The sequence below is a fragment of the Rhodnius prolixus genome, unplaced genomic scaffold (genome assembly GCF_049639745.1).
Source record: "Rhodnius prolixus isolate KJV_2025 unplaced genomic scaffold, Rpr scaffold_7, whole genome shotgun sequence".
Taxonomy (NCBI): Eukaryota; Metazoa; Arthropoda; class Insecta; order Hemiptera; family Reduviidae; genus Rhodnius; species Rhodnius prolixus.
In genome coordinates, this window is record NW_027411582.1 from 34,581,013 (window position 1) to 34,607,711 (window position 26,699).

Genomic DNA, 26,699 nt, shown 5'->3' on the forward strand with positions numbered 1-26,699 from the left:
CTACTACTTTAATTTATTTTTTTTTGTTTAATGTAAACGGAATTTTCAGTTTTATACGTACCTGCTGTTCATTAATTTATTTGCCTCTAATCATTTTTAGTCTTTATTAACTTTGTTTTTTTGCAAATATAATAAAAATAAAAAGTCTAGGGGAAAAAGAGAAAAGACATAATGACGTTTTTAAATTTTTTTAGATAATTCTTTATTTTGCTACCAAATATACATTTTTTCTTGTTTTGTAATACAAAAACATTTTAAATTCAATTACATCTTTTAGGTAATGATTTTTTAAAATATCTACATTATAAAATTTACATTTTCAAACTTCAAATATATTTTTTTACAAATAATAGACTAAATAATAAAAGAATTGGAAGAGCTGCAATTGGATAGATGTTTTCCAACGTCGTTTTCATTTTGGCTTAATTCGATGAACATTCTTTGCAGGAAGCACTCCAGTTTCGCCTGTTTCAACTCTGAAAAATAACATTATACAATGAGACAGATTGTTTACTGAATGATTCTACAAATAAAACTCAACCTCCTTGGAAATCAATGTTAATTTGTAGAGGTTTAAATAAAATTAGATCAATCTTTTAGGAAGAAAACGCAAGAAAGTAAAACATTGTGTTAGTAATTATATGAACTTAATTCATTATCAAAATAGTAGTTTACTGTAAGCTTTTAAGTGAAATAAACATTTTTTAAATAAATACTCGTCATTTTTTGTTCTCGTACCTTTCAATTTTTCAGTCAAATGAAACTTTCTTCAACACTGAATCTTTACTCATTTCGATTGAACAGGATATGTACAAAAAAGTTTAATCACGTTAAAAAGCTCAAGTTTTAATAAATAATGGATAAAATTACCTGGAAGATAACACCACAGAGTGGTAGGTAGATTTCCTTATTTGGATATTGCAGGAATAGAGATGGATGGGGATCACCTCTTATTTACGGAAGTGCTGCAGCATTCAAAGAAATTCCCTCAAAAGTAATCATTTTAGATTATGTCTCAGCTTTACTGGGCTGTGAGTCGGCCAAGGGCTGAAAGTATTAAAACCTTAGTAAATAATGGATATTCATTCTCACTTATATAGCATTTTACATACAAAGTCTTAGTTAAGTCTGTAACAAATCAAACCTTTCTGCAAGTAACTCGTAAAAAGGTTTAATTTGTGTTGAAAAAACCTACACATCTAAACTATTTGTTAAAGAACTTATCAATAAAAATAAGTTTAATTTCGATGAATTAATATGTTTTCATTGTCAATTGGGTTGATTGCAGATAGTTCTTGAAAACAAGTTTCATTAGTTAAAAATGTTTAGTTACGCAGAAAAATAGTTTGATTAAATATGAATGTTTGAAGTCTTATTTTTTCGATCTAATTTAAAGCATCTTTGGCACGAAATGACAAATTTTATTCAGATTCAAAGGAAAATATTTAATTTATTGGAATAAAGGCCAAGGGCTGAAAGTTTTCATGACGCCCCATCTTCCTATTTGAAATACTTGAATTAATTGTTGCAAAAAGCAACAAAATCATTGCACTTTCTACGTATTGAATCTATTACTGTATACTTTATTATTTATCTTTAGATAATACGACATAATAATAACTAATATCTAACTAAGAAACTAATATCTTAACTGAGAAACAACATGCTGTAAGCTGAAAACATTTACTTACTGATGCTGTAGGAGTTAAAATGTGTTCACTGGATAAAATGCCAACAACCCAGCCATTTGTTTGAATTGAATTAGTTCAGAATTACCATTAGAATGTCGAAAGAACGCTGAGAACAAGATTAAAAATTATATAATATAAATTATATTATTAATTATTTATACCATTGTTTTCATTGTAATTTACAAATGTTTAGAAAAAAATCAATTTTCAATAAGTTAGAATTTAAAATCCAAGGTCCATAATTCTAGGGCGTTATTAAACTTAACATTAGTAATTTAAATTTCATGGAGATTACTCTCCCCTTTAAATTAGAAAAGTGTGAATATTTACGTGGAAGTTCATAATTCCCAAATACATAATCGTAATTAGCAATTTACTTAGCAAAGACGACCAAAAATCGTTAACATGTTACGAACTAAATCTACCTACTTATGACCGTTGAAACATGTTTATGAAACAAAATAATGTATACTGAAATCAACTTTTTAAAATTACATGCGTACACTTAAAATGCATCTACTATCAACTGTCTTGGAACCATGTCAATTTCATAAACACTTCTAATCACATAAACTCGTAATTAAACATAAAAGTATTACCAAAAAATGTTGCTTACCTGCTAGAAGTCCTTAACGCAGTAATGATGCAAAAACAAGTTTTTTAATTTCCTAGAAAGTTATCGCTTAATGCAAATAGATAATACAATCAGTTTTCTAAGCTATTTAAAGTTCTCATTGACTTAGTTACATCAGCATCAACTTAAGACTGTCAATCATAAATAAACATGAAATTATGAGGTAAATAATGAATTTTAAACATGCAAATTTTTTTTAGAGGAAAACTTTTTAAAATACTGACTTATCAACGTGGGTGAAGAACATTTGATAAATAAAGCAAATTATTACTGACGGTACATGATAAAGAGTATATTTGGTCTAAACCGTATAACCTTTTTACCCCACTGTCTTACCAGACAGATCTTTGTTAGGAGGTTATTTATGGTTTATTTTAATAGTGCCAAAGTACATATTCATGCTACCTAGCGGTGATCGCTGGAACTAGTTTCTATGTAATTACATATTTTTAGTTTAAGCTATTGCCGCTAGGTAGCATTGACATGATCTTAATACGTCTATTTCTTTTTCATTCCTAATTTTAAAGTAAGAACAGAATGTATAGAATTTCTAATTAGGTTGCCCAATTTCTTTAAATATAAGGACTTCAATTTCTGATTTATTCTTTGATTTAAATAGAGCAAATACCAAAATAATAAATTCCACTCTTTTCACAAGTTATGTATAATAGAACCAACCAATCTTATGAAACTAATTTAATAATTATGGGACAATAATATTGGTACAACAAACGAGGAAAATTCTTAATGAAAAAGTTGAAAAGGTGACTTCGTACTTAAATGCACTGATGTCGAACTTTTATCGGATGACAATATCACTTACTACTTACTAAAAACTTCACTCAGCTCGAAACCGAAAATTTAAGTTTTACTATTAATTTTGCCTTACCATTAACACAGAAATACTTTGCAATCCTTTCTAGAACAAAGTGTCTCAACCTGTCTTTTAGATTATTCAATATAGCGTTTCAAGTATGTAGTTATTGTATTAATGTTTCTACCAGAGTTAGGCAAAATTACTAGACACGACTCATTAGACTTATACACCAGACCTCCTTACACTAACATTTAACCAACGTAACTCACAAGACATAGACAGGACCTCCTTACCACAGTCTTGAGAGTCACCAACATGGTTAAATGTGGGTGAAGGGAAGTCCTACTGTATAAAGTCTCGTGAGTCACCAGTCGAGTGAAGTTTTCTCAAACTTTGTAAAGATTTTATTAAACTTTTTATAAAAAAGTTTATACATTATTTTTAAATAATAAAAAACTAGTTAATTAATATTGTATTTATTTTTCCTTTTAATCTCTTAAATAATAAGAAGTCATTAAAAATAATGAACAAAAGACGAAAAAAGGAAAAAGGCCTCCTCTTTCACTAAAAAGAGAAATCTAATCGTTAAAATAGTGATTGTTCTATTACCTAGAAGTGGCTGCTTAAACTAAAGTTAATTATTTTATTAACTTCATTGTTTTTATTAATTATTAAGTAGCTCGAGCTTTTTTTAATTGGGCAATATTATATTTAGATGGTATTAGGTGTGTGTTAATTAATAATACCATAAGTAAGATTAAATAAATTGTTTTATGCTGAGAAAAATGCATAAAATGTTTCTTGCTTGTCGAGTGTGCAATAGTACTTACAGTCTATATAGGTATTTGATTTTTGCAGGGGCGGGAGGGTGGGTTGTTCAAAATTTTAGAATAATTCGTATTTTTTACTCATATGTCATGATGCCTTATTTTATATTTGATGATTAGAATTTTTTAATATTTTTTATATAATTATTTTATTGGAATATTTTTTATTATAATACTTATTTTTGACTAGACAGAGAGACGTATGTTACATGATTCCTATATTTGATCATTCGAATATTTTATTTAATAATTCTAATACATGACACTTACATGTTTATTATGTAGATTTTAGACTAGACAGGCTTATGGCATACGTCAACATACCTCTTTCATAATTGATGATGTGTGACTAGAGTAGATATGTTTAAGGTGACGAGCGACAGAGCGATCTTCTCCTCTGTGACGCTCAAGTCGTACTGAAGAGAAATCTTGTTTGACAGCTGCATATATAGTTAGTGCTACCTGGTGGCAAATATGTAAACTAAAATGTGTTCACATGTCCAGTAAGTGCTGCTACCTTGTGGCCATTTTTTGAACTAATTCTTTTTCGTTTTTACTTTTCTCTGGCTGCATTTTTTGGTAATATATTTTTATTATTAACGTTTCTAGGCAATTTTAATGTAAATTTCACCTTTTTTAAATTACTTTTTTAATTATTTTCTTTTTCCTTTCTCTGCAAGTGATTGATGAACTTCTGATATATATTTTTTTTTGCATTTTATGTTATTTTTTTTTTATATAAATATAAAATGTCCAACCCTAATTAAAAATAGGAAATAAATGGATACGTTTTTATTCTCATATTAATTATAACTTGTTTTTACATCAAACACATAACATTTAAGTATAAAATTCTTAATTATAAAATAAAAATGCATCAGTAACACTTTTAAAAAACACTGATTTACAATAAAAACTTGTTGGCAGGTAGCACTCATTCAGTTTCCGCTGGTTTCAATCTGAAAACCAACAAAATCTTTATTGAGATTAATCTAGTACAAGAAGATTTTATGTTCAATAATACTACAAATTAAATCTAAACCGTATTTAATAATCAGTTTCTGTAACTCAACCAACCCGCATAGTCACGCCGTGAAGAGGACAATTTATTTGTCGAAACGTTGGCGGCAAAGAGACGACTTGTTTTATTTGACCGATTCCTCGCAAATCTTCCATCATAAGTTTAACAATTTACGGTCACGAAACCAATATATTCGTATTTAATAATGTTTTTTTCTTCTTTATAAACAAAACATTTTTACATGAAAATTAACTTTTCCTAAAATTTAAATCTTAATTTATTCAAAATAAGACAATTTAAATAAAAATAACCATAAAAACACTTATGAACAACTTAACTTTCTATCTAAAGAAGGGCGTCCAAAGGTATGTACGTGGTAGAATATTTGATTTCAACGCGATAATTTACTTGTACGATAAAAGATGAAGTTTCGTTTAAAATTGTTTAATATTTTAAAAAACAGTTAAACTACCTGTGTTTTTTGGTGGGTCAATTAATTTTTTTTTAAATCAACATTATTATTAATAAAAATAAAATGAATTTCCAATAATTTACGTTAGATACAATGACAAACGGGTTAATTTTAGAAGTTATAACAAAAATACGTGACAATTCACAATCAAACTATCTTCAAACAAAATGTGAACTTCCCATTTAAATTCAATTAGAATATGATTTTTTAAGACTAAAGCTTTATTTATGTATTAAGTAACAAATAAATACCTGAAAGAACAGTTTCATAATATAGGTGTACGTGGAATGAAGAAATGGATGAGAATCACCTCAACATCTTGCGGCTGCACATACGAGGGTCGTTTGAAAAGTCCGTGCAAAGTCAGAGAGATAGCACCACTGGCGCGTATCGAGGTTATGTTTAGTTAGTAGCATCTCTTGGAAGAACACACACCAAGTTTCAGCCAGATCGGTCTATTTCTTTGTGTTTGGCATTCGTTTGAATCGAGGAAGTCGAGTGATTTTCAAAAAAAGGACGAAAAAGAATTTCGTGTGTTGATTAAACACTACTTTATGAAAGGCAAAACGCCTCAGGAGACTAAAGAGAAGCTTGATAAACATTATGGTGACTCTGCACCTTCGATTAGAACAGTTTATAAGTGGTTTCAAAATTTTCGGAGTGGCCATATGGGTAAAAGTGACGCTGAACGTTCTGGACGCCCTGTTGAGGTTACTACTCCAGAAATCATTGATAAAATCCATGATATGGTGATGGATGACAGAAGAGTGAAGGTGCGTGAGATTGCTAGTGCATCTCGAATGAACGGGTACATAATATTTTGCATCAACATTTGAACAAGACAAAGCTATCCGCAAGATGGGTGCCGCGATTGCTCACGCTTGACCAAAAACGAAATCGTGTAAGGACGGTTTGCAGCTGTTCCAGAAGAATCCGCAGGACTTTAAGCGTCGTTTCGTCACTGTGGATGAAACATGGATACATCACTACACTCCTGAGACCAAAGAACAATCTAAACAATGGGTTACCAAGGGGGAATCTGCGCCAAAAAAGGCGAAGACCGTTCCTTCGGCCGGAAAGATTATGGCGACTGTCTTTTGGGATTCGCAAGGAATAATCCTCATCGACTATCTGGAAAAGGGTAAAACTATTACAGGTGCATATTATTCATCGTTATTGGACCGTTTGAAAACCGAGCTGCAAGAAAAACGCCCACGATTGGCCCACAAAAAAGTCCTTTTCCATCACAACGCACCAGCTCACAGCTCAGTAGTTGTGGTCGCAAAATTAATGGAAATAGGGTTCCAACTCGTTTCACATCCCCCCTATTCTCCAGACTTGGCTCCCTCGGACTACTATTTGTTCCCCAATATGAAGAAATGGCTGGCGGGAAAAAGATTTTATTCAAACGAGGAGGTGATTGCAGAAACGAATGGCTATTTTTCAGACTTGGACAAATCCTATTATTCGGAAGGGATCAACAAACTAGAGCAGCGTTGGACGAAGTGTATAAGCCTAAAAGGAGACTATGTTGAAAAATAAAAAAGGTTTACCCCAAAAAATTAAGTAGTTTTCATTTTTGCACGGACTTTTCAAACGACCCTCGTAAAGAATGGTTCTAAGGAGTATAGCCATGCCGGTGAAGCGCAATTGGGTACAGAGCTTGACACTGAATAAGAAAAAAACTGAACAAGTAACCATTAAAACCTCAGTACATTGTTGGAACGTGATTTACTAACTAGTGTGTTATTAAAGTAACAGTTCAACTTTGTCTTTTCTTTATTAAATAAACCTAGAAAAAAATCAGTTTCAACCAAATTAAATCGCTTATTAATTCCCTTTCAAAAAGGTTTTAGATTGGATCAAAATGTTTTAACTCTATTGAAAACATCTGTATAAAGTATTACATCTGATACATTTGATAAACTTGTTTTTCTCATTCTTTAAAATCAAAATTTCCTCGTCAAATTTGTAAATGTGTTAAATTTTAAAACTATGTTAATAAAAAGGGCTTACTGCTCGATTGAAAAATAGATTTTTTGATTAATAAAACATTACATTGTATTTCGATTATGTATTTTTCAATCTAATTACAACTTTCTTTCAACAAAAAACTATAACTTTTCTCATTCAAATTCAAACTTTTGAATTAATTATCTGGAAAAAAAAAAATAACTGGACATGCTTTGACGTTTTATCTAATATACATAAATGAGAAGATCACCTGAAATATAGATCCGCAAGAATCCGTGGTAGATTGTTCTTCATTCCTTACATCATACGCAACATCATTATAGAAAATGGATGCATGTTACCTTAACAACTTAACTTTCTATCTAAAGAAGGGCGTCCAAAGGTATGTACGTGGTAGTATATTTGATTTTAACCACATACTTTTCTCAATAACGTTATTCTTGACCTTGTGGCTTGGTAGATAGAGTTTTTTTTTTTTTATTACATTTTGCGAGAATTCATGAAGATCAAGATGTGAGAACATAGCGGTCGTCAGAAAATCACAGTACAAGAATGCTCATCCCTTAGATGACATCTAAGATGTTGCTGTCTAGCCAGATGTAATGACCAACTTCAAGGAAGCAATGAATTACTATCGATAACAAATTCTTAATAATCTCTAAAAGAAACAGTTCTCAACTGGGAAGAATACAGAACAGAGTATACATTGATAAATAAATCCAATAAAAGTAGTCTGTACTTCAAGATAAAATACAAATTATAAGTGTGCAAATAAATAATTTATTTTTTACTACAAAAAATTAAATAAATAAATAGAAGTTTATATTTAGTAGTGCTATTAGAAAATTCAGAACATTCCACTTCTATCAACCCCAAAATTGATAAATTCTGCGTTCATTAAGCTTAAATATACCATATCGATAATAACAGAAAGGTAAATCCATACAAGAGTAATAATATTCGACTGAAAGAGTTTTCAGCTTAGGCCAATCTTGCTTAAATTTAGAAAAGTTGGGTGGAATATCATTTATTGTAAATATACTTAATAATTTTAAATCTCCCAGTTTATTTAAGGATTTTAGTATGTTCAAACAAGTTTCAGGGCGTTGTACATATCTGATATCGACATACAATTGCCTGAGATACACTTTCGCTGCAATGCTTTCAATGACTGAATTATCGATTTGTTTGCAATTGATCATACCTAATGAATACAACCGCTTAAATCCTGTCCTCAAAATATTTACCAATTGACTAGGCAATATCTTTTCTTGATCCAAATCTTCAACATGGAAATGTATCAATGTTACCAACGATGAAAGTGTTTCTAGTGTTGTCACATTCAATTTACTAGCCTGTTTTATGGTTAAACTTGTTAAATATACCATTGAATCGATCTGAAAACAATTAACGCCTGGACAAAATATTAGAATTGATTTTATATCCGGTAATGTGATTTCAGTATTAGTTCTGGCATCCGGATAGCAGATGATTGCTCGCCTTGAATCTGTACACTCAACAATGACACTTCCTAATAATTCTCGATTGTCTATTAACATTATTAGACTAGACTTGGTAATGTCTTCAAGTTTGTGTAATTTGATGTTCAACAGCAGCCCTTGGGCATAAGTTAGAATAATCTGTAAACAATAAATAGAAAATTTCAAAATAAAGTTAAGTCTAAGGCAATAAAGAATTCCAATGTAGTAAGAAGTTATTCTAAAGTAATAACGACAGTTCTTGAGTGGGTGATAGGTCATGATGGGGCATCAGGGTCAATGAAATTTATAGTCCATTACTGCCAGGTGTGACAGTTCATTCGCTGATATAGCCAAGGGAGTGACAATGCGAATTGCTCACAAACAATGGACTTTGGAGGGAACTCAACGAATCCTGAAATGTTAGGAATCAAATACAGTACAAAAATTTATGCACAAACTGAGTAAAATCAGAAATCAGAGGAGTCCCTGAGATTAAGTAGGAACCAGATCAATCAGGTAGGGAACAGACCTACTCGTACTTTATAAGGCACGGTAGCTTCAGGAAACAACTTCAATGGGGGTGGTTAAAACGGAACCTCTGGCTTAGCCAAGAGGAAGATGAGGAAACGATTCTAACATCCTGTTTGATTGCGTAGTATCATAACACGAAATAGCGGGGTGAAATAGAAATCATTTTGTAATGAAAATATGATCTGTGTTCCAGAAGCTGAGTACCTAATACTATCTTTTTAAAAACAGATGTGTATTTTTTGTAACTAATGAGTACAATAAATAATTACAGAGTTTTAACAAACAAATATCTTATTATTTTCTTTCCCTTGGACATTTATTTAATTTGCAGGACTATAATATAGAATGATGTTAACTTACAGTATCTTAAAGTTATTTGCGAGGCTAGGCAATAAATAAAAATGTACAACTGTAGTTGCGACAAATTTTACTTTTCTTTTTCCAACCCTAAAAGTAAATATATAAAATCAATTGAAAAGTTGGCAATTACATATACATTTTGTTTAATGCTAAACCTCACAAGTAATATTAAAGTTTCTTAAAAGTTGATTTCTGACGTCTAATAAACGTCACAAGCAGACTATACAGGGTCTCAATTATCTTATCTAGTCAGAAAGAGTTAACACTTCATGACAGTCGCTACATTCATCTTTCAATGTAAGAGATTTTAAGAAAAAGTCACCTCTATGTGATGTTCTTCAATGTCCCAGTATAGTAAGTCCAATATCTTTAGTTGATCAACATATTTCTTCAATAATATTTTAAGAACTGAGCCAGGAAGAATCTTGCTGTCATCAGATCCTAATCGTATGTGTTGAATACCTGGTGGACAATTATGGTTTGATTACTATTCTGCAAAGAGTGGACAGGCAAAAGAGATCCCTAGATATGCATATTAATAGGGAAATCATGGCACCCTGGCCTGCAGAAGAGTTGATGGGTGCCATGTCTTTTGTACAAAATACTCAATCACATAGCTCAAGCTTTTAAGTTACTTGTACTCAAAACAAACGGTACAAAGAGTTAAGCTTCAAAAAAATGAATACAAATAAAAGTTTCTCAACATGGTTGTGCTTAATTTTAAGCTTCCTCTTAATGATATAAAAAGTAATGCAATTTTTAGAAACAATTTAAACTTAAGGTTATGTAACCCTTTATTTTTGGCGAGCTTTGTGGAACCAGAAGGATTTTGGATTAAGTAGGGAGGGCATGAGCTCTTTAATAATAATAAAGTAATATATCAAGACTGATTGCTTTAAGAGCATGATGTTAATATCTATCTGGAAGATCAATTTTGCTTCCATTAATTGCTGACAGCTCTTATTCCCGAGATAATGGCAATGTAAATTAGAACAGAAAATATACAAGGCTACAAATAATAGAAAAATAATAAAATCTTACCCTGTTAAAATGTAAAATCTCAACACAGGTTTCTATCCAGTAATCAAAAGATTGGGATAGGGATTTAGGTGATGGGTTTATAATGTTGGCTGAAGCAGGCAGAAAAGAGGTTGCACAGCCTTGAGTTCGCAGTTAAAAGTCTTGAAGAGGATTTTGCAAGTACTGGAGAAGAGGGACTTAACTCTTGGTTGTATTGCTATATAACTAACCGACCTCAAGACTTTACATCTACTCTCCCCCTCTACTATAGCTTTATCTCCTTGGGCCTAAAGGATACTATCACCATTCTCTGAATTATTATACGAACCTCTTGTTGCCCAAGAACAAGTGTTTGCTATAGTATAAACACCATTCCGTTTAGGGGCAGAGAATAACAAAACTAAGGCTAGACTGTTGGAACCCATTGACCATTATTACCAAGGGGTTTGCTTAATGGCCCAAGAAGATTTTCAATCCTCTCTAAGCTTTTCCTTCTACAACAAATCCATAGTAATTTTCCTTGCTTATCCCGGATGAATTTCTTGTCACAACATTAATTAGTAAAGTAACAAACAGAAACATTGGATTTTCTGTGTCGTCACTGGTTTACAAAGACATTTTCAAATAGATTATAAATTTTATTGGAACAAAACTCCGCTCTCAGAAACTGTTTTCTCGAGATCGAAAATATAAATTACCTTCACAATGGTTCATGACTTGATATATACTCTTCAAACCTATAGCTGTCAACGAGCTGCATTTATGTGGTAGACTTTCCGGCCATCTGTACACTGGTGAGGAGTTTCTGGACTTTAACACCCAATTAGCCACGTGATACCACAATCTACAAGTGCCACTACAACTGTAGATATCTTCATCCGGTAGATAGGTGATAATGGTTTTTAATAATTCTATCGGAAGTGCACAACCATTCATAGCCACCTAGATTTAATGAAAATATAAAATAAATATATTAGATTTAGAAATCTTTATTAACTGTAGGTTAAAACCTCAGATGTGAAATAATCACACTGCAAATATTGTATTGTACTTAGGGATCAAGGGACTTGTGCTTGCACTCTAGGTGCTAGGAAGCTTTTGGTGATTCAAAATGACCTGTAAATAAGGTTACTTACAGGGAGAATAATACTGGGCTGAGGAGCTGGAGAAAGCGAACATATGATCATAAGCTTGAACAAAACAAAGATAATGCCGAGACGAGCAAAAGCTGTAGGTGTTTGCTATCAATAAGCGCTACAAGGAGAAAGGTGATTAATGAAAGGGGAAATGAGAGGTTCCTCAGCAAATAGACTCTAAGAAGACGAATAAGGCAGTTTTAAATTTCTTCCAACTCTTGCATAACAACAGTAGACCATGGTCCTCCTAAAAAGGAAAAAAAATTAAACTGCACCTCATTATAAAGCGGAAGACCGAGACTCCCAAGTACCTTTCGAACTAAAGGCGATTGGCAAGCGTGCACGAAGAACTTGGAGGAACCATCAAAAGGAACATTGTCAAAAGCATAGCAGCCAAGAAGATAACCAAAAATTAGGTTACTGCTACTTTTGCATCTTCACGACACCCGTAGGCTATAAAAAGAATAGAATAAGAAAGAAGCCTAAACCCATCATTACCCCCAATCCTACCCTCCACCAAAACTCCTGGAAAAATGGCATAGCTTATGTGGAGAAGATTTTTAACAGAAACGAGTGAAACATTAATGCCAATTTAATTTTCAGTATAAGTTTTAGGTTTCAAAGAATATTCATTCACTTAAACTGCAGTTAGAGAACGTTTTTCATGTCAAATTCCGTTATAGTTTCTATATATTTTGTTTTTAAAATTTTATTCGATTAATCTTTAGGCAGATTCTAATCGCTATTAAATGGATTTACTGGTAACTGGACTTATCAACAACAATGAAAATAAATCCTTAATAAAATTCAAAGAATAATCTCAACCAGTTTCCGCTTATTTACCAGTATTTATACGACTCTAGTACAATACCAGGTGACTAACACACCCGACAAGTCAATGGCAATACCAGCTGGTTTACTGTTTTTTGCTAACAGACTAATACTCTGTTGCCGCTATCGCTCTGAAGCCCAGGATTTTGCAAAAATAAAAAAAAATTAAAAACAAATCCCAAAGCACAGGGATGATAATATTTAGAATTGGAGTGACTTCTTTTTTTTTAATGACGGGATGAGGTAGCAATCCGGATTGCGCTTTTTAATCCTTCCAATTATTCCGAGTAACATTCTAATCAAATTTAGCCTCTTTTATTTATTTTTAGTCGAGTGCTTAGCTTGTTAGCTACACAGGCAAAAATGGCTGAACTGAATGTATTATCTGTTAAGGACTAGATATAAAAAAAAAGTTTCAATTTGAATTTTTTAAATTTGATGCTCAAGATAGTTATTTTCTACAATTTTTTAAATAAAGGGATCTGTACAGTACTAAATTTTGTGAAGGACGTAAAATTCTTTATCGCTAGAGATAGTAAATAGTTATTGAAAAATGTTCACTCACCGTTCTGTCCACTACTGCTTAATTTGTAGCTCTGATTTTTACAATTCATCATACAAACAAAATGTTCTTAAATTTAGAAACAAAATGCTATACTTTTTAAATGTAACATGCAATTTTTAGACACTCTCCTACTGTAACAGAATCATTGCGTACTGATCTAACTTCTAAAAATCAAATATTAGTTGGATGTTATCTAACGTAATAGTAATTGTTCTAAAATCCTATTAAATTAAAACAATTGTTTAAAACTAATAGATAACCTACTAATATAATAGCAGATTATAGTAAATAACTATGTTACGAAAGTGGAAAAGTTTTTAAGGTTAAAACGCGTAATAGTTTTTAATCTACTATAGTTTCAATAATTTAGATTTGCTGCAGGTTCGGTAGGATCGTGAATTTAGAATATTGAATTAACTTGAGCTTTAGAACTGCCAATTTAAAAAAAAAAAGAAACAAATTAAAACTGCTAAGATATACTTTTTCAAATTTTTTGTTCAGTGATGTTTATAGTACTTACAATTATTTCCTTAACTTGAAGTAATAAGTAATCTTGCTCATGATAGTTGCAACTACTATACTAATAAGTTTTAAGTAAGTTAACTATTAGTTTTTTGCAATTGTTTTAGTTTAGGGGTATATTAGAAAACTGTAACTATTTTGTTAAAATAATATCACCGCACCACGATGTGAGAAATATGACCAGTACGCTAAGTAAGAAGGTTTCTCTTAGGTACAGAACAGCTGTGACTAAAATTCAGCATCTTATTGGTTCTTTTTACTTATAATTAAATTTATATTGATTAAACAGAATTTAACAATAAATTTAAAATATTATATATTTTTTTAAGATTAATGAGAAAATCAAACTGAAGTACCTTCACTAAATTTAATACAATAATGAACCTTCATTTTACAATTGCAGAAATAAACTAAAATATTGGATTAAATAGGTTTATTTATGGAAAATGAACGAGGCTGCAAATGAATTTTACAAGTTATTAATACCTAGAATAATTAATTATTTAAAAATGCATTACGTTCACAGTAGTTCATTTTTATGCTCTATTTAAATTGTTTGAATCTTCTGGAAATTTCGATTTATTTGCAATGAATTGCGTAAATTTGATGTTATAATTCGTGGATAGTTCAGAAACAGCACAAAGAAAATATTCTTCTCTTAATATAAACAGGATTATTCACACCAAAACAACTCCTGATGGAATAAATTTTTTTATTTGCAACAGCAATGATTGTTAAGAAAAAGACGTCAGTGTGTTTACAACAGATTTACTTTATAAATTACGAATAATTTAAAACGAGATCAATGTACGACCTCGCTCTTTTAGCGATAGTTGTATCTGCTACTCACAAATCAATGAATGAAGACTACAGAGATTATTTACATTGCAATTTTATGGATTATTTTTTTCTCCGGCATTATCTTTATCTTTTCCACAATTAAACAAACAAATAACTCATATTAAATGGGTCACCAATTTGCAATGGTTTAAAAATTATTCATGTATTTGGTTAATGAAAATCAATTTAAAATGTCACTTTGAAAGAGTGGACAGAAAATAGGAATAAGAATGTTTTTGTTTGGATTGAAAACAGTTTTTCGTCATTTTATTCATTTATTCCATGGATTACTTCGTTTTATTTTTAAGAGTGCATTGCAAAAACAAACATCTTGCCTTAAAGAGAAACAAATCTCTGTGGCTAGCGTATACTGGATTCAAACGTGGAGATCTCTAGTTCTAAGCCAGCTCCTGGGCCCTTAGATTTTCTCTTCCTAATCCCGTTGATGATGACTGAGCTCAGATGCTGCAGCACCAAATCAAAAAACTCTGTTTAAACGCACACAACTTTCCCTAGGTACTGACTCCTATCTCTCTTCTTCATACTCCGAATCTTCGAAAAGTATTCACACCTTAACAAACAATACGCAGTTTAGTGAAATATTAAATCATATATCATTAAACCATAATATTAAACTGAAATGATACAAAATTAGCCTAGAAAAAGAAAGTACAAGAGATTCAAAGAATGTAGTTTATATTGTCCTCCAAACATCTAGTAACAACCAAGGCTTTACAGGCAAAACTCGAGGCTAAGCAGGGATAAACAGTCACTTTTCTGTTATCCTATGTACTATACTTCGTAAAATCTAAGGCAGATATTTCAATGATCGCACTCGAATCCGAAGGTAACTGGGTGGTTTTAAAGGGAGTTATTACATTTTTGGCAAGAAGTCTCTCTATAACTAGGGCAACATTGTCGTGAGCATTACACTGAAGTATCTAATTTTGGCACAAAAATTGACGATGAAAGCCATGTGAATGTTCATACTAGAGTTTCTTTTAAATCTTGGAATTCTTACTAAAGGATTTTATTTGAGCATATCAATTTTATTTGGTAAATTTGATTTTAGAACAGAAGTAAAGACCTTTTGAGGATCTACTGTACAACTGTACCTTAACTTCGGAATTGGAAGGGCACCCCTTGCATAGATAAAAATCTGATGATGCCACTAAAACCCCACAAGTACAATAAATGTTTAACTACCATTCATCAAGTGCAACTTTAAACTTGAGGCAGGTAAATGCCGAAACAGGCTATGGAATACTTCATGAAAATCATCAAGATGCCAATAATGAAATATGTTTACGCAGTTAATAAAAATATTATTGCAGAGGTGAATATTTCTTTCTTCAATTTTAGAAAAATATTTACTAGTTATCACTAAGTAACAGCTTTGTAAATACCTTTTTACCTTGAGTTTTAAACTAACAACACCAAATCCTTGGCGAAGAAAACCACAAGATAGATATTTTAGTTCTTAGATCAAAAACTGTACTATTGTGAGATAACACAAAAATTATTGTAATACGTTGGAATTGATAACAACGGTCAATCCCATATTAAGGAAGCAAATAGCGAATTATTCTAATTTAAGGTCATTAACATATGCATTGATTAAGAGAAACAATTTACTTTTCTTTTTTATCTTCTAGGAGGCGGTCTGTACCTCGGGGTTCACCTAAGTCATCTGTTACAAGAGGTTATCGCTGTAGGCAAAAAAATGTGATTTCTAATTTTAATGTTTCTTTTATTTACGTTTAATCAATTTATCGGGCAAACCAATATTGTTTTATCTATATTAAATGTAAATAGAAAACGCATGGCTATCTCTACTGATACATTAAGCTAATAGTTATATCAAGTTACAGGTCAAGAATGCATTGTGCACATGACGATTTTAATAAATTGGTTTTAGGATTTGCCCTCTCCATCTTTAATTTATTACAATCGCAGAGACACAGACGTGAGTTTATCAGAAGTACGAATTACTCTGTTAAGAAGCCTCAGTTTTGTTTCTTTCTAGTCACACCAAAATTCAACCTGGATTAATTATTAATTATTTATTTTTGACGCCGGGTATTGCAGTTAAATTCTACAAAACCTCCAGGAAATGGAAAATTCTTAAGAAAAAGTGGGAACCTACAGTTAACACGACCCTTCCTTTTATTGCTCGTCCTAAATCCTCTCAGGAAGACACCCCTCAAATAAAATACCTGGTAACTACCCAGGCTCTCCAAGAAGTTCCAGATAGAACGGCGAATAAACATTTTGGGAAAACTGATCCACTGGTAAGGAAAGGGTTTAGAGCTCAGTGGTTAGTGTATACTACTAGATCTCTAGTCCAGAGATACGGGGTTCGAATCTAGCTGCTGGCCCTTAGATCTTTTCTTTCTAGCAGCTTATTTACAGCTCATTGTCCAGTAATTGAAAGTTTTGTCTTGAACGAGGGATCACCGTCTGGAAGCCGATCACTAATTTTGACGCACCTTAAATGAAAAACAAAACAAAAGCTACTCACTTCTCATGGTCTCTAGTTGTTCTGAGAACGGTTCCTCACTCGATCAAGAAGGGAACCTAGTCTACAAGGAAATTCCTTTAACAGAACAGATTAGGACTATGTTAAGTACTATGATAAAAATCTCAGGAATAAGGGTGTGCGGATCGTATCCTCACAGGATCAAGAAAAGGTCCTCTCCTCTTTGCGTAGATTGCAATGAGGAGGAGGATTTCAAACATATAATAATGATATGACCACGTTATGTAGTAGAAAGGAAACGAATGTTTGACGACATATACAGGTATTTAGATGCACCATTTCGCTACGAAGACTTAATATTCTCCACCAGCAGCATCTATGTGCTTAAATCTGTAGCAGTGCCTAGCAAAGAAATACGGAGTGTATTTAAAAGTTATAGCCGATTAGAATGAATGGAAGAAAATGATTAGAGAAGGATTACGTGATTTTAATTTAGGTTAAGCTGTTTTAAGGATGGCAGGAATATAGAGTACTGATCCGTCCATTAGTTGTAAGTTTGTATGTAAATAGTTGTATATAGTAGAGGGATGAATGTGTGAAGCGACTGTATTTATAAGTAAGAATGGAGAGTGAGTGATATTCTAGTGTTAAGACCTAGACGATGCTGACTGTATGGCGGAAGCCAATGCCAAAAAAAAAGGGGGACTACAGAGTGGGAGATTGGTATCAAACCTGCTTTCCCAATAATCGCTGCAGAATATAGCCAAGAGGTTTGGAAAACCTTCTTTCTAAAGCCTAAGAAAATACTCTAAGAGAGGGTGTATTCTTCTTCGGTAAATACCGCCGGCTTTCTGAGGAAATCAAATCCTTTTCCAAGCCTCGTTAGAAAGGGAAAAAGATTACTTACCTCAAGGAATCGTTAAGTTTCTCTACAAACACTGTTCTTATCTCGAAACCTAGCCTCAAGTGTCGATAATCTTATCAACAATATCCTCTTATCTCCTACTCTCGAAACCTGGAACAAGTATTAACTGGATCTTACTTTTTCTTTTTACTAAAATTTTGTTTTTATCAATAAATTTTTCCCCTATAATGAATTCATGAAAGAGAAGATACTAGTTTTTTGTGAAAGGAAAACCTACTTCACAGCAAAGGTAACAGAACCTGTCAAGATAAACTTATTACAAACATTTTGTGATGTAGGTTTGACGTCATATTTAATATTGTCCAGTTGTCCACCAACAACTGGCTTTCTTTTGTGGTTTTCGTTGTTTATAGTTGTATTAAACAAAATATATTTTTGATGCTTTTACAAAATATGATTTTTTTTGTTTTGTTTTTCTCTCTCCTTTAAACTTCCTTCCATTTTATTATTATTCCTCCTAAACTTAAGAGTTTTAGTTGGCCAAAAGAAAACCTTAAAAATATGTCAATTAGAAGTGTAATGACTAATAAACTTACTTATTCAACATAACATCCAGCAGACTATTCGGAAATCACAGAACAGAACTAGTGGTATTCAGAGACTCAAGGCATTACATGCCTCCAAAGTCGGATGATCACTTCTTGCTCTTGATCAAAGCCCAAATCCCAGGCCTATGGGTACGTTCACAACGGAACAGTGAGTATAGATGATTGCAGAGATAACTAATAGAGTAAAATATAATCGCTGATTAGTGTGCTACATCGGAGCTGTGATACATGCAACATGTCCAAGTAGTGAAGAAGCAACAAAATGGTATATTTTAAAGAAAAAACGCTTTAGAAAATATCATGTACATCCGATAAATAAAAAATGAAGTACTTTTGGCGAATTCCACCATTTATATAAGGGACTTAGAAATTATCCGGATCGTTTTTTTGAATATGTGAGGATGGGTCCACCCACATTCGACTATGTTAGAAACAATAAGTTCAAAATTAAGAAAACGCAAAAATTGCCAAGGAAATCCTATAACCATAGAAGAAAAACTAGTGATTACTCGTAAGTAAGTAATGATTTTATTGAAAAAAAACAAACAAATAAATACACATGAAAATAAATGTAAGCACGATTTAAAAAACAAAATATTGTTTAAAAGTAAATAATAAAATAATAACCAAAAATAATGAGTAAAGACAGCACTAAATAATTTTTCGACGTCCATTTTGAAGCTCCGATACTGGAGTTCAGCTAGCAGAAAAATGAAAAATTCAATTCTATCATCTATGCTCGTTTATAGCAGCGCGTATGAGTCACCCTTAGGGTACGTTCACAACGGAACTGTGAGCATAGATGATAGGAGTGATGCATCAGCGCTTAAAGAAAAACGTAATACATTCGAATGTCAGCGTGCTCAACGAAGATGCGACTGGTGAAGGGTACGTTCACAACGGAGCTGTGAGCATAGATGATAGGAGTGATGCATCAGCGCTTAAAGAAAAACCTAATACATTCGAATGTCAGCGTGCTCAACGAAGCTGCGACTAGTGAAGGGTACGTTCACAACGGAGCTGTGAGCATAGATGATATCAGAGATGACATGGAGTGATGCATCAGCGCTTAAAGAAAAACCTAATACATTCGAATGTCAGCGTGCACAACGAAGCTGCGACTCGTGACTCCTACGCGCTACTATAAACGACCAAAGATGATAGAATTAAATATTTCATTTTTCTGCTAGCTGAACTCCAGTATCGGAGCTTCAAATTTGACTGCTGTTCAAAATACCTCTGTTTTTCAAGACATTTGGTGAAAACCTGCATTATTTTTTGTTATTATATTATTATTTACTTTTAAACAATATTTTGTTTTTTAAATCGTGCTTACATTTATTTGTATGTGTATTTATTTGTTTTATCTCAATAAAACCATTACTTACCTAAGAGTAATCACTAGTTTTTCTTCTATGGTTATAGGATTTCCATGACAATTTTTCCAACGTTTTCTTAATTTTGACCTTATTTTTTCTAAAATATAGTCGAATGTGGGTGGACCCATCCTCACATATTCCAAAAAAACGATCCGGATAATTTCTAAGTTCATTATATAAATGGAGAAAAACACCCTAAGTACTTCGTTTTTCATTTATGAGATGTACATATTTTCTAAAGCGTTTTTTCTTTAAAATATACCATTTTGTTGCTTCTTCACTATCGGACATGTTGCATGTATCACAGCTCCGTTGTGCACACCAATCAGCGATTATATTTTACTCTATCAGTTATCATCTCTGCTATCATCTATACTCACAGTTCCGTTGTGAACTGTGTACCCTTAAGAGAGAATCTTACTGCTATCTCTGCTCTAAAACAATTAAAAACAGCAACATGTGACTGAACCTTTCAAAAATAAAGTACATAACTTAACACAACCGTTTACTGGAATCGCAAAGCAGCTTTTTTTAAATTAAAAAAATCCAAATTTAAATGCACACCAGCCGCCTCCAACCAGTCAAAAGAAAGAAAATTTGTACTTACTTCATTTCATAATATTACTTCTTAACCCTGGTTTTTCTAATTTGTCTATGAATAAGAATGATTTTGCAGTAACACTGTACACGTGCCTCTCAATTGCCGGTAACTCTACACTTCACAGCTGTTAATGTCGCCATCTTTGTTAGGAAATTTAGTGTTGGATGTGTATGTGTGAATAAACACACACTATGAATAAACTGATGTAATGATGTACCTATATACATCAAGTTCTATCTATATACATACTACACTTATGTATACAGATATTGTAGACGTGAAATACAAAACTGTTTCAAATCCTGTACACCTGTGTTAGTTACACAGATGTGTACAAAAAGCCTGTCTTCCAGTTTCACAGCGCGCCTTTAGTGGTGGTAGCAAAAGCTCAAGGTGAACTTAACGCACCAAGTGCCTTTTAAGTCCTCTTTCCCAGTTCTGATGGAAGTTTAGCCCTATGTATACTTATACCTGTACAATGTGAATGTGTGCGCTTGTGTGTGAATAAAAGAGGAATACTGATGTTTAAATGAAACTATACTGCTGGAAGGGGGGGTTTAAGAAATAAAGCACAAAACCCCTCCACATATATAGCACAAAGCTTGTTTAGTATTACACCCCGGTATTCTTGTTTTCAATACTCCTCCTTGATCTAGCAAAGTTCTAGTACTTTTTAATAATAAAATAAAATCTTTGTCCTTTGTTGAATTCTTAATTTTATTAAATTCACTTATTCCTTTTTTAATTTAAAACAAACAAATTTAACAGCTTTCCTTATCGAATAGTCCTAGTATGAACATCCACACTGCTTTCTGTGACAGAGTTCTATAGTTTTCCTCAAACGTTTGATTTCAATAATAATTTAAAATGAAGTCTAAAGTACATCATCACCGGAAAATAAACTTTCCCAGGTAAACTTAAAAAACAAACATAAAATAAAATAAATAAATACCTTGAGGAAATTCGTTCATCCGAAGCAAAGAAATTTTCATAAAACTTTTTATATGTTTAACCATTCATTTTATTTCCATAATTGCTATATAAAAGGAACTCGTACTTTGTACTGATTTGACACTTTAGAGGTATGTGTAACCCAGCACTATCTAAAACAAATATACAGGGTGTTCATTTTAAGACGGCTCAAATGCATTTCATGCTAAAACGGTTAATCTGAGCAAAAAATGGTAGAGGAAAAATTTGTTGCTCGCCACCTCTAGTTTCAGAATATGTGACTTGATTTTAGATTCCTGCCCGCATACGCGGCTGTCGCGCGACCAAAAGTGAGGGTTCGCAGTTGACCCCCATTTTCATTTACACACTTTTAAAGAGTACAAAAAGTTATGAAAGAAACCGGAAACCGCAATTCCATATCTTTAAAATTAAAGGTGCTAGGCCATTTCAAAATCTGGATACTTATTAATCATATTTCAGTTTTTCAACTTGTTATCAAAGAGAAAAAAGAGCACGCGATAGGTCATTTTTATGTATTTTTTCATCCCCTTTCTACTAAAAATATTGCCAAGGCAGTAAAGGTAGTATTTTTCTTAATATCGGGAACTAAGTCGTTTTCCGAGTGATTGAAATGTTAGAGCTTTAGATGTTCTCAAGCATACACAAAATGGCTAAAAATTAATTTTACAACTGTTACAAACAAGCTTTAATAATTATTTGGTAATTTTGCGTTTAATTACCAAAAAAATTGGAAACCTTCTGCCACATATTTAAGTGTGATCAATATCTTTCATGTAAAGGATCAAACTTATTCATTAATTTATCAAATAATGCACTCTACTCAACTTGTGAAGCATGTACTGTACCTTCAAAGGTGCCTCCTCTGGCTCCCAAGCCAGGTTAGCCTGGGGGTTATCAACTGCTCTCTGTATCTGAGGAGGTCTTATCAATCGTTTAAGCATGAAATGCATTTGAGCCGTCTTAAAATAAACACCGTAATAAATAATAAAATAAAACAAAAATTATGGATCTAAAACTGTGAAATCTATCCACATAATTAAAACTGTGAAATCTATCCACATAATTAAAACTGTGAAATCTATCCACATAATTAAAACTGTGAAATCTATCCACATAATTAAAACTGTGAAATCTATCCACATAATTAAAAAAATATTTATTTATTTATTGTTTTGGTGGTCTTGTTTGCACAATAACCAAATACTTTATATGAGGGCTGGAAAAAACCAACACATTGGTATCGCACAATTACAGTTGGCTCCTAACGCCTTAATTTACCTATATGTTGGTGGAAAAAACCAGCCCTATCTTTTCCAATATACAATTTGAGGAATAGCGCAGCCTCTTTCCCTTCTTTCTTCATCATGATTGCCACTCTTCTACTACATGCTGCTTCGTGGCTTCCATGAGATAAGGATATCTTGAGCGCTGCGTACTAACATTCCTTCCTAGAACAACACAATGGTCTCTGAATGTGACTTCGTTATTGAAGACGCTTTTTCCCCATTTTCGTTTAGACCAAAACAAAAAAAACTTAGTATGGAACTACCAACTGATTGAACTTGAATTCAATTTGAACTTCATCGCGATAACCTTTTTGATTTTTTTAAAAAAAACCAGGGTTCCTCAAAAAGAAAATTTACATTTATATTATTTTAAGATCGTGCACAGTTCAAGACATTATAAGATGTGTTAGAGGTATTATAAAACTTTTTAAGCAAAAATTATACGACTGTAAATTGCATGCTTTGGGCAAAGATCACTGTGACAAAAAAAACCAACAAAGTTTGTATAAAATCAAAAAATGAAAGTAGAAACAAAATGTGCACAATAATCACAAAATGACAGAAGCATACAATTGACGATCACTTACACACTTCATACTTCTTTTTCACTTATTATTGCTGTTTATCACACGGTTTCCCCCTTTTGAATATAAACTGAAGCAAATATTTACTTATAATTAAGTGTTGATGAGGGAGAGATTGCTAGTGAGGGAAGAATCTTGCCGCACCATTCAACGCTAGTTCACTTTCAACAGTTTGTCGTCTTTACTGTTTACAATAAACGCGATCTTATTATCATCAAAGTTTACATTAAACAGTATTTCGTTAGTGAAAGGAAACCATACGATAGACTAATTAAGGCTAGGTTAATTTGCTTAGTTCAAAAGTTATGTACAAACACTACATATATAAATGTAAATTTAATTAATAATAATTGGACTTCCCTTTCATTTTGCAATTATTTTCAAAACGTTTTCCTACCTTGAAAGTAAGGGGCGTAATTTCTGGAGTTTTGTTTTCTTTATAAGATCCCGGTTTGCTCCCAAAATTAATACCATCCTTTGGTGGTTGACTAAAATTTGAATTGGAAAAATATAAGTAGACTATCGGTATTGTTTTCTTGCTTTTATTCAATTTAAGTTTTACGTTCTTTTGAAATACACACAAAGCACTCAGTTATAAGACCCTCATTACGCATTAACCCAAATTTCGGCACAAGATTTCCGCGAAAATTAATATAAAGATATTGTTGTAAGTTAACTTCATGCACTCTTATTTAATAAACTTGCCACTTACATGTTAACCTCATCATGCATCAATCATCTTCTTCTTTTAGTTTCTGGAACTCTTGGTTTCTTGAGTGAAGCAATTGAAAACTTGGCTTCATGAAAGCTTAGACATTTTCTATTTGCCAAACCTTGCCTCATAGCGAATGATATGATACTACTGAATGTTATTACGTAGGTGTAATTGTAATGGGATCCGTTTGTAGGTTCTACACTGTGGTGGTTACATCCAGATACTCGTAACTGCAATGGTAGCCATTTTGCAGGAGCCTTCTTGAATGATAAACATATGATTGTGTTTTGAGTACGGAGATCGTTTCTTATTTGATAATTAATATTCAAATTATTAGGTATATAACATTTAATAATTTTTTAATACAGTAATTACTATTTAAATTACTATATTATCACAGTAATTCAATTCAATAACTATTTTTCAACTTTAAATTTAGATGAATGTTTATTTGAACTAAATAACTGAATCTGTTTAAATCTACTAACCACTCTTGGCAAAGCCATCAACAATCCTTAAAACTGGAGAATCGAATCAATTTCTACCATGCATTTTCCATACCAAGCATTGCGGACCTCAAGCTTTTAAATCGCTTGGATAACGCACCACTCTTATAAGCACTATAAAAGTGAAGTTTAGGAAGAAAACAAGATCTGCTACAGAAGATATGTGGATATACGGATCGAGATGGGAATTTAGTATAGAATATACGAAAGGGGAGTAAAGCCTAAAAGGGTTCTATTGTTTTCCAAACGTTAACTAAGTACAGATACGCAAACTCAATGTCCATAAGCCCCCCCCCCCATAGATTAGATTAGATTAGATTAAATTTGGGTGGCCTCAAGGCCTGCGCCACCGCGACCCCTATGGATCTATTGTGGCTCCCCGACTTTAGAGCTCACCCTCCAGACCCGTCCGTTTAATCAGACTCTTAATTCTGGAGAGTGGCTCCTGGGTAAAGCTCTCAGGCCTTGGTTTTTCCTCCCCGAGAAGTAACATCCTTAGCCATACGAGCCCCTCACACTGATACAACACGTGTAGTGCCGTTTCTTCCTCTTCCTGACAGAACCTACAAAGGCTATCATCTGCCAGGCCCATGCGATGCATGTGCTTTCTGAGCCTGCAGTGGCCCGTTAATAGGCCTACAATTATCCTTATAGCCCCACGGCCTTGACGGATTAATTCTGCGGTCAGCCTCGGCGAGTAGCCTCTGATGAACTCCTTCGCCTGTCGCAGCCCAGTGGTAGCAAGCCACCACTCCTGAGCCTTACTCTGCACCCATGCATTGATGGCCGCAGACTTAACACATTTCGAAACCCCAAAGCAGGGCTCCGGGCCAACGAAGTGTCCCGCAGAGCCTTCCCGGGCCAATAAATCTGCCACTTCGTTCCCCTTGTGTCCTGAATGTCCAGGTAACCAAACTAAAAAGACCATATTCTGGTCACTAATTTCCTTCAGGGCACCCAGACAGTCCCAAACCAGCCTTGAATTGACCTGGTAGGAACTAATTGCCCGTAGAGCAGCCTGACTATCCGAGAAAATTACGACCTTAGAGTTAATAATTCTTCGCCCTTTAATCTCGGTAGCACAGAACCTAATTGCAGCTAGCTCAGCCTGAAAAACTGTAGCTAGTTTTCCTAGGCTAACCGAAAAGCTACATTTCGGTTTCGCCCCGTACACTCCAGCTCCTACTCCCTCCTCCAACTTGGAGCCATCTGTGTACCACATTGAATCTCCCACAACTGGGGGTCCACTTTTCCAAGCCTCCCGGTCCCCAATACAGACTTTGAAAGGCTTGTAGAAGTTATATTTGGGAGTCATAAAGTCCGAGGGCAGGCCCAGAATTGGGTCGGCCTCCAGCTCCTCATATAACTCTTGATACGCTCCTCCATGCCTAACGGTAATGGGGGCTTGTCCTGTCATAAGCCTAATGACAACGGCCTTTGCAACGCCTTGAATATATATGTGCAATGGGGGCAAATTTACCCCCCCCCCCCCATAAGTCCTCTCGGTATAGCTCAAAGCCTAATTTGAACGAACTGAGATCATACGAAGCAAGCTTGGAATTTGCCGTCCCTGAGAACGTAATCCTAGCATTAGAAAGCAAATAAATAAACTAATCCAGAGAAGTCAACAGTTATCCCTACACACCATCTCGTCCCCATCAAAGTCAAAAATTGTTCTAACATATTTAGAGATAAGTCAAGTATACTCGGTAATACTTGGTTACTAACCATAGTTCCCAGGAGGACTTCCCCAACTTAAAGTCCCCCTCAAAAAAAAAGATGTGTTCATTTTATAATCATTAATATGTATGTTCTAAATTGAACGCTAAATTGTATTGAGCGTGTCGTCAGTTGCACTATTGAATTACCTCGCAATTCTACATTCACCATGCTGTAACTAAAAAAGGAATAAAACAATAACTAATTAAGGCTTGCAAACATAAAATTAACATAGTTATTTTTCAAATTTATTTTTTATTATA

The 26,699-nt window shown here is 33.1% G+C and overlaps 2 protein-coding genes and 1 long non-coding RNA gene across 7 annotated transcripts; all 3 read right to left on the minus strand.

Annotated features, from left to right (window-relative positions):
- Positions 1–177: 177 nt before the first annotated feature.
- LOC141447526 (uncharacterized) lies at positions 178–3,400 on the minus strand. The gene is made up of 5 exons (XR_012454399.1): positions 2,550–3,400; positions 2,308–2,456; positions 1,692–1,797; positions 871–1,047; positions 178–476 (listed from the first exon to the last, which is right to left on the minus strand). It is a non-coding gene; the product is annotated as an uncharacterized lncRNA (long non-coding RNA).
- Positions 3,401–7,514: 4,114 nt separating this feature from the next.
- Positions 7,515–14,081, minus strand: LOC141447528 (uncharacterized). 3 transcript variants are annotated; one of them, XM_074115169.1, is made up of 5 exons: positions 13,881–14,081; positions 13,361–13,391; positions 11,527–11,770; positions 10,131–10,270; positions 7,515–9,076 (listed from the first exon to the last, which is right to left on the minus strand). In XM_074115169.1, exons 3-5 carry the CDS (start codon positions 11,762–11,764, stop codon positions 8,303–8,305), a joined length of 1,152 nt encoding a protein of 383 aa, XP_073971270.1. In that variant the 5' UTR covers positions 11,765–11,770; positions 13,361–13,391; positions 13,881–14,081; the 3' UTR covers positions 7,515–8,302. The 3 variants fall into 3 exon arrangements, with proteins under 3 accessions (XP_073971270.1, XP_073971269.1, XP_073971271.1); XM_074115168.1 differs by having other exon boundaries at positions 13,361–13,524; XM_074115170.1 differs by lacking the exon at positions 13,361–13,391.
- Positions 14,082–14,634: 553 nt separating this feature from the next.
- On the minus strand, positions 14,635–26,540 carry LOC141447529 (uncharacterized). 3 transcript variants are annotated; one of them, XM_074115172.1, is made up of 8 exons: positions 24,209–26,540; positions 23,894–23,984; positions 22,905–23,074; positions 22,472–22,585; positions 21,607–21,757; positions 18,663–20,487; positions 18,109–18,216; positions 14,635–15,293 (listed from the first exon to the last, which is right to left on the minus strand). In XM_074115172.1, the coding sequence occupies exons 1-3, from the start codon at positions 24,226–24,228 to the stop codon at positions 23,009–23,011; spliced, it is 177 nt and encodes a 58-aa protein (XP_073971273.1). In that variant the 5' UTR covers positions 24,229–26,540; the 3' UTR covers positions 14,635–15,293; positions 18,109–18,216; positions 18,663–20,487; positions 21,607–21,757; positions 22,472–22,585; positions 22,905–23,008. The 3 variants fall into 3 exon arrangements, with proteins under 3 accessions (XP_073971273.1, XP_073971272.1, XP_073971274.1); XM_074115171.1 differs by lacking the exon at positions 23,894–23,984; XM_074115173.1 differs by lacking the exon at positions 22,472–22,585.
- Positions 26,541–26,699: the final 159 nt, after the last annotated feature.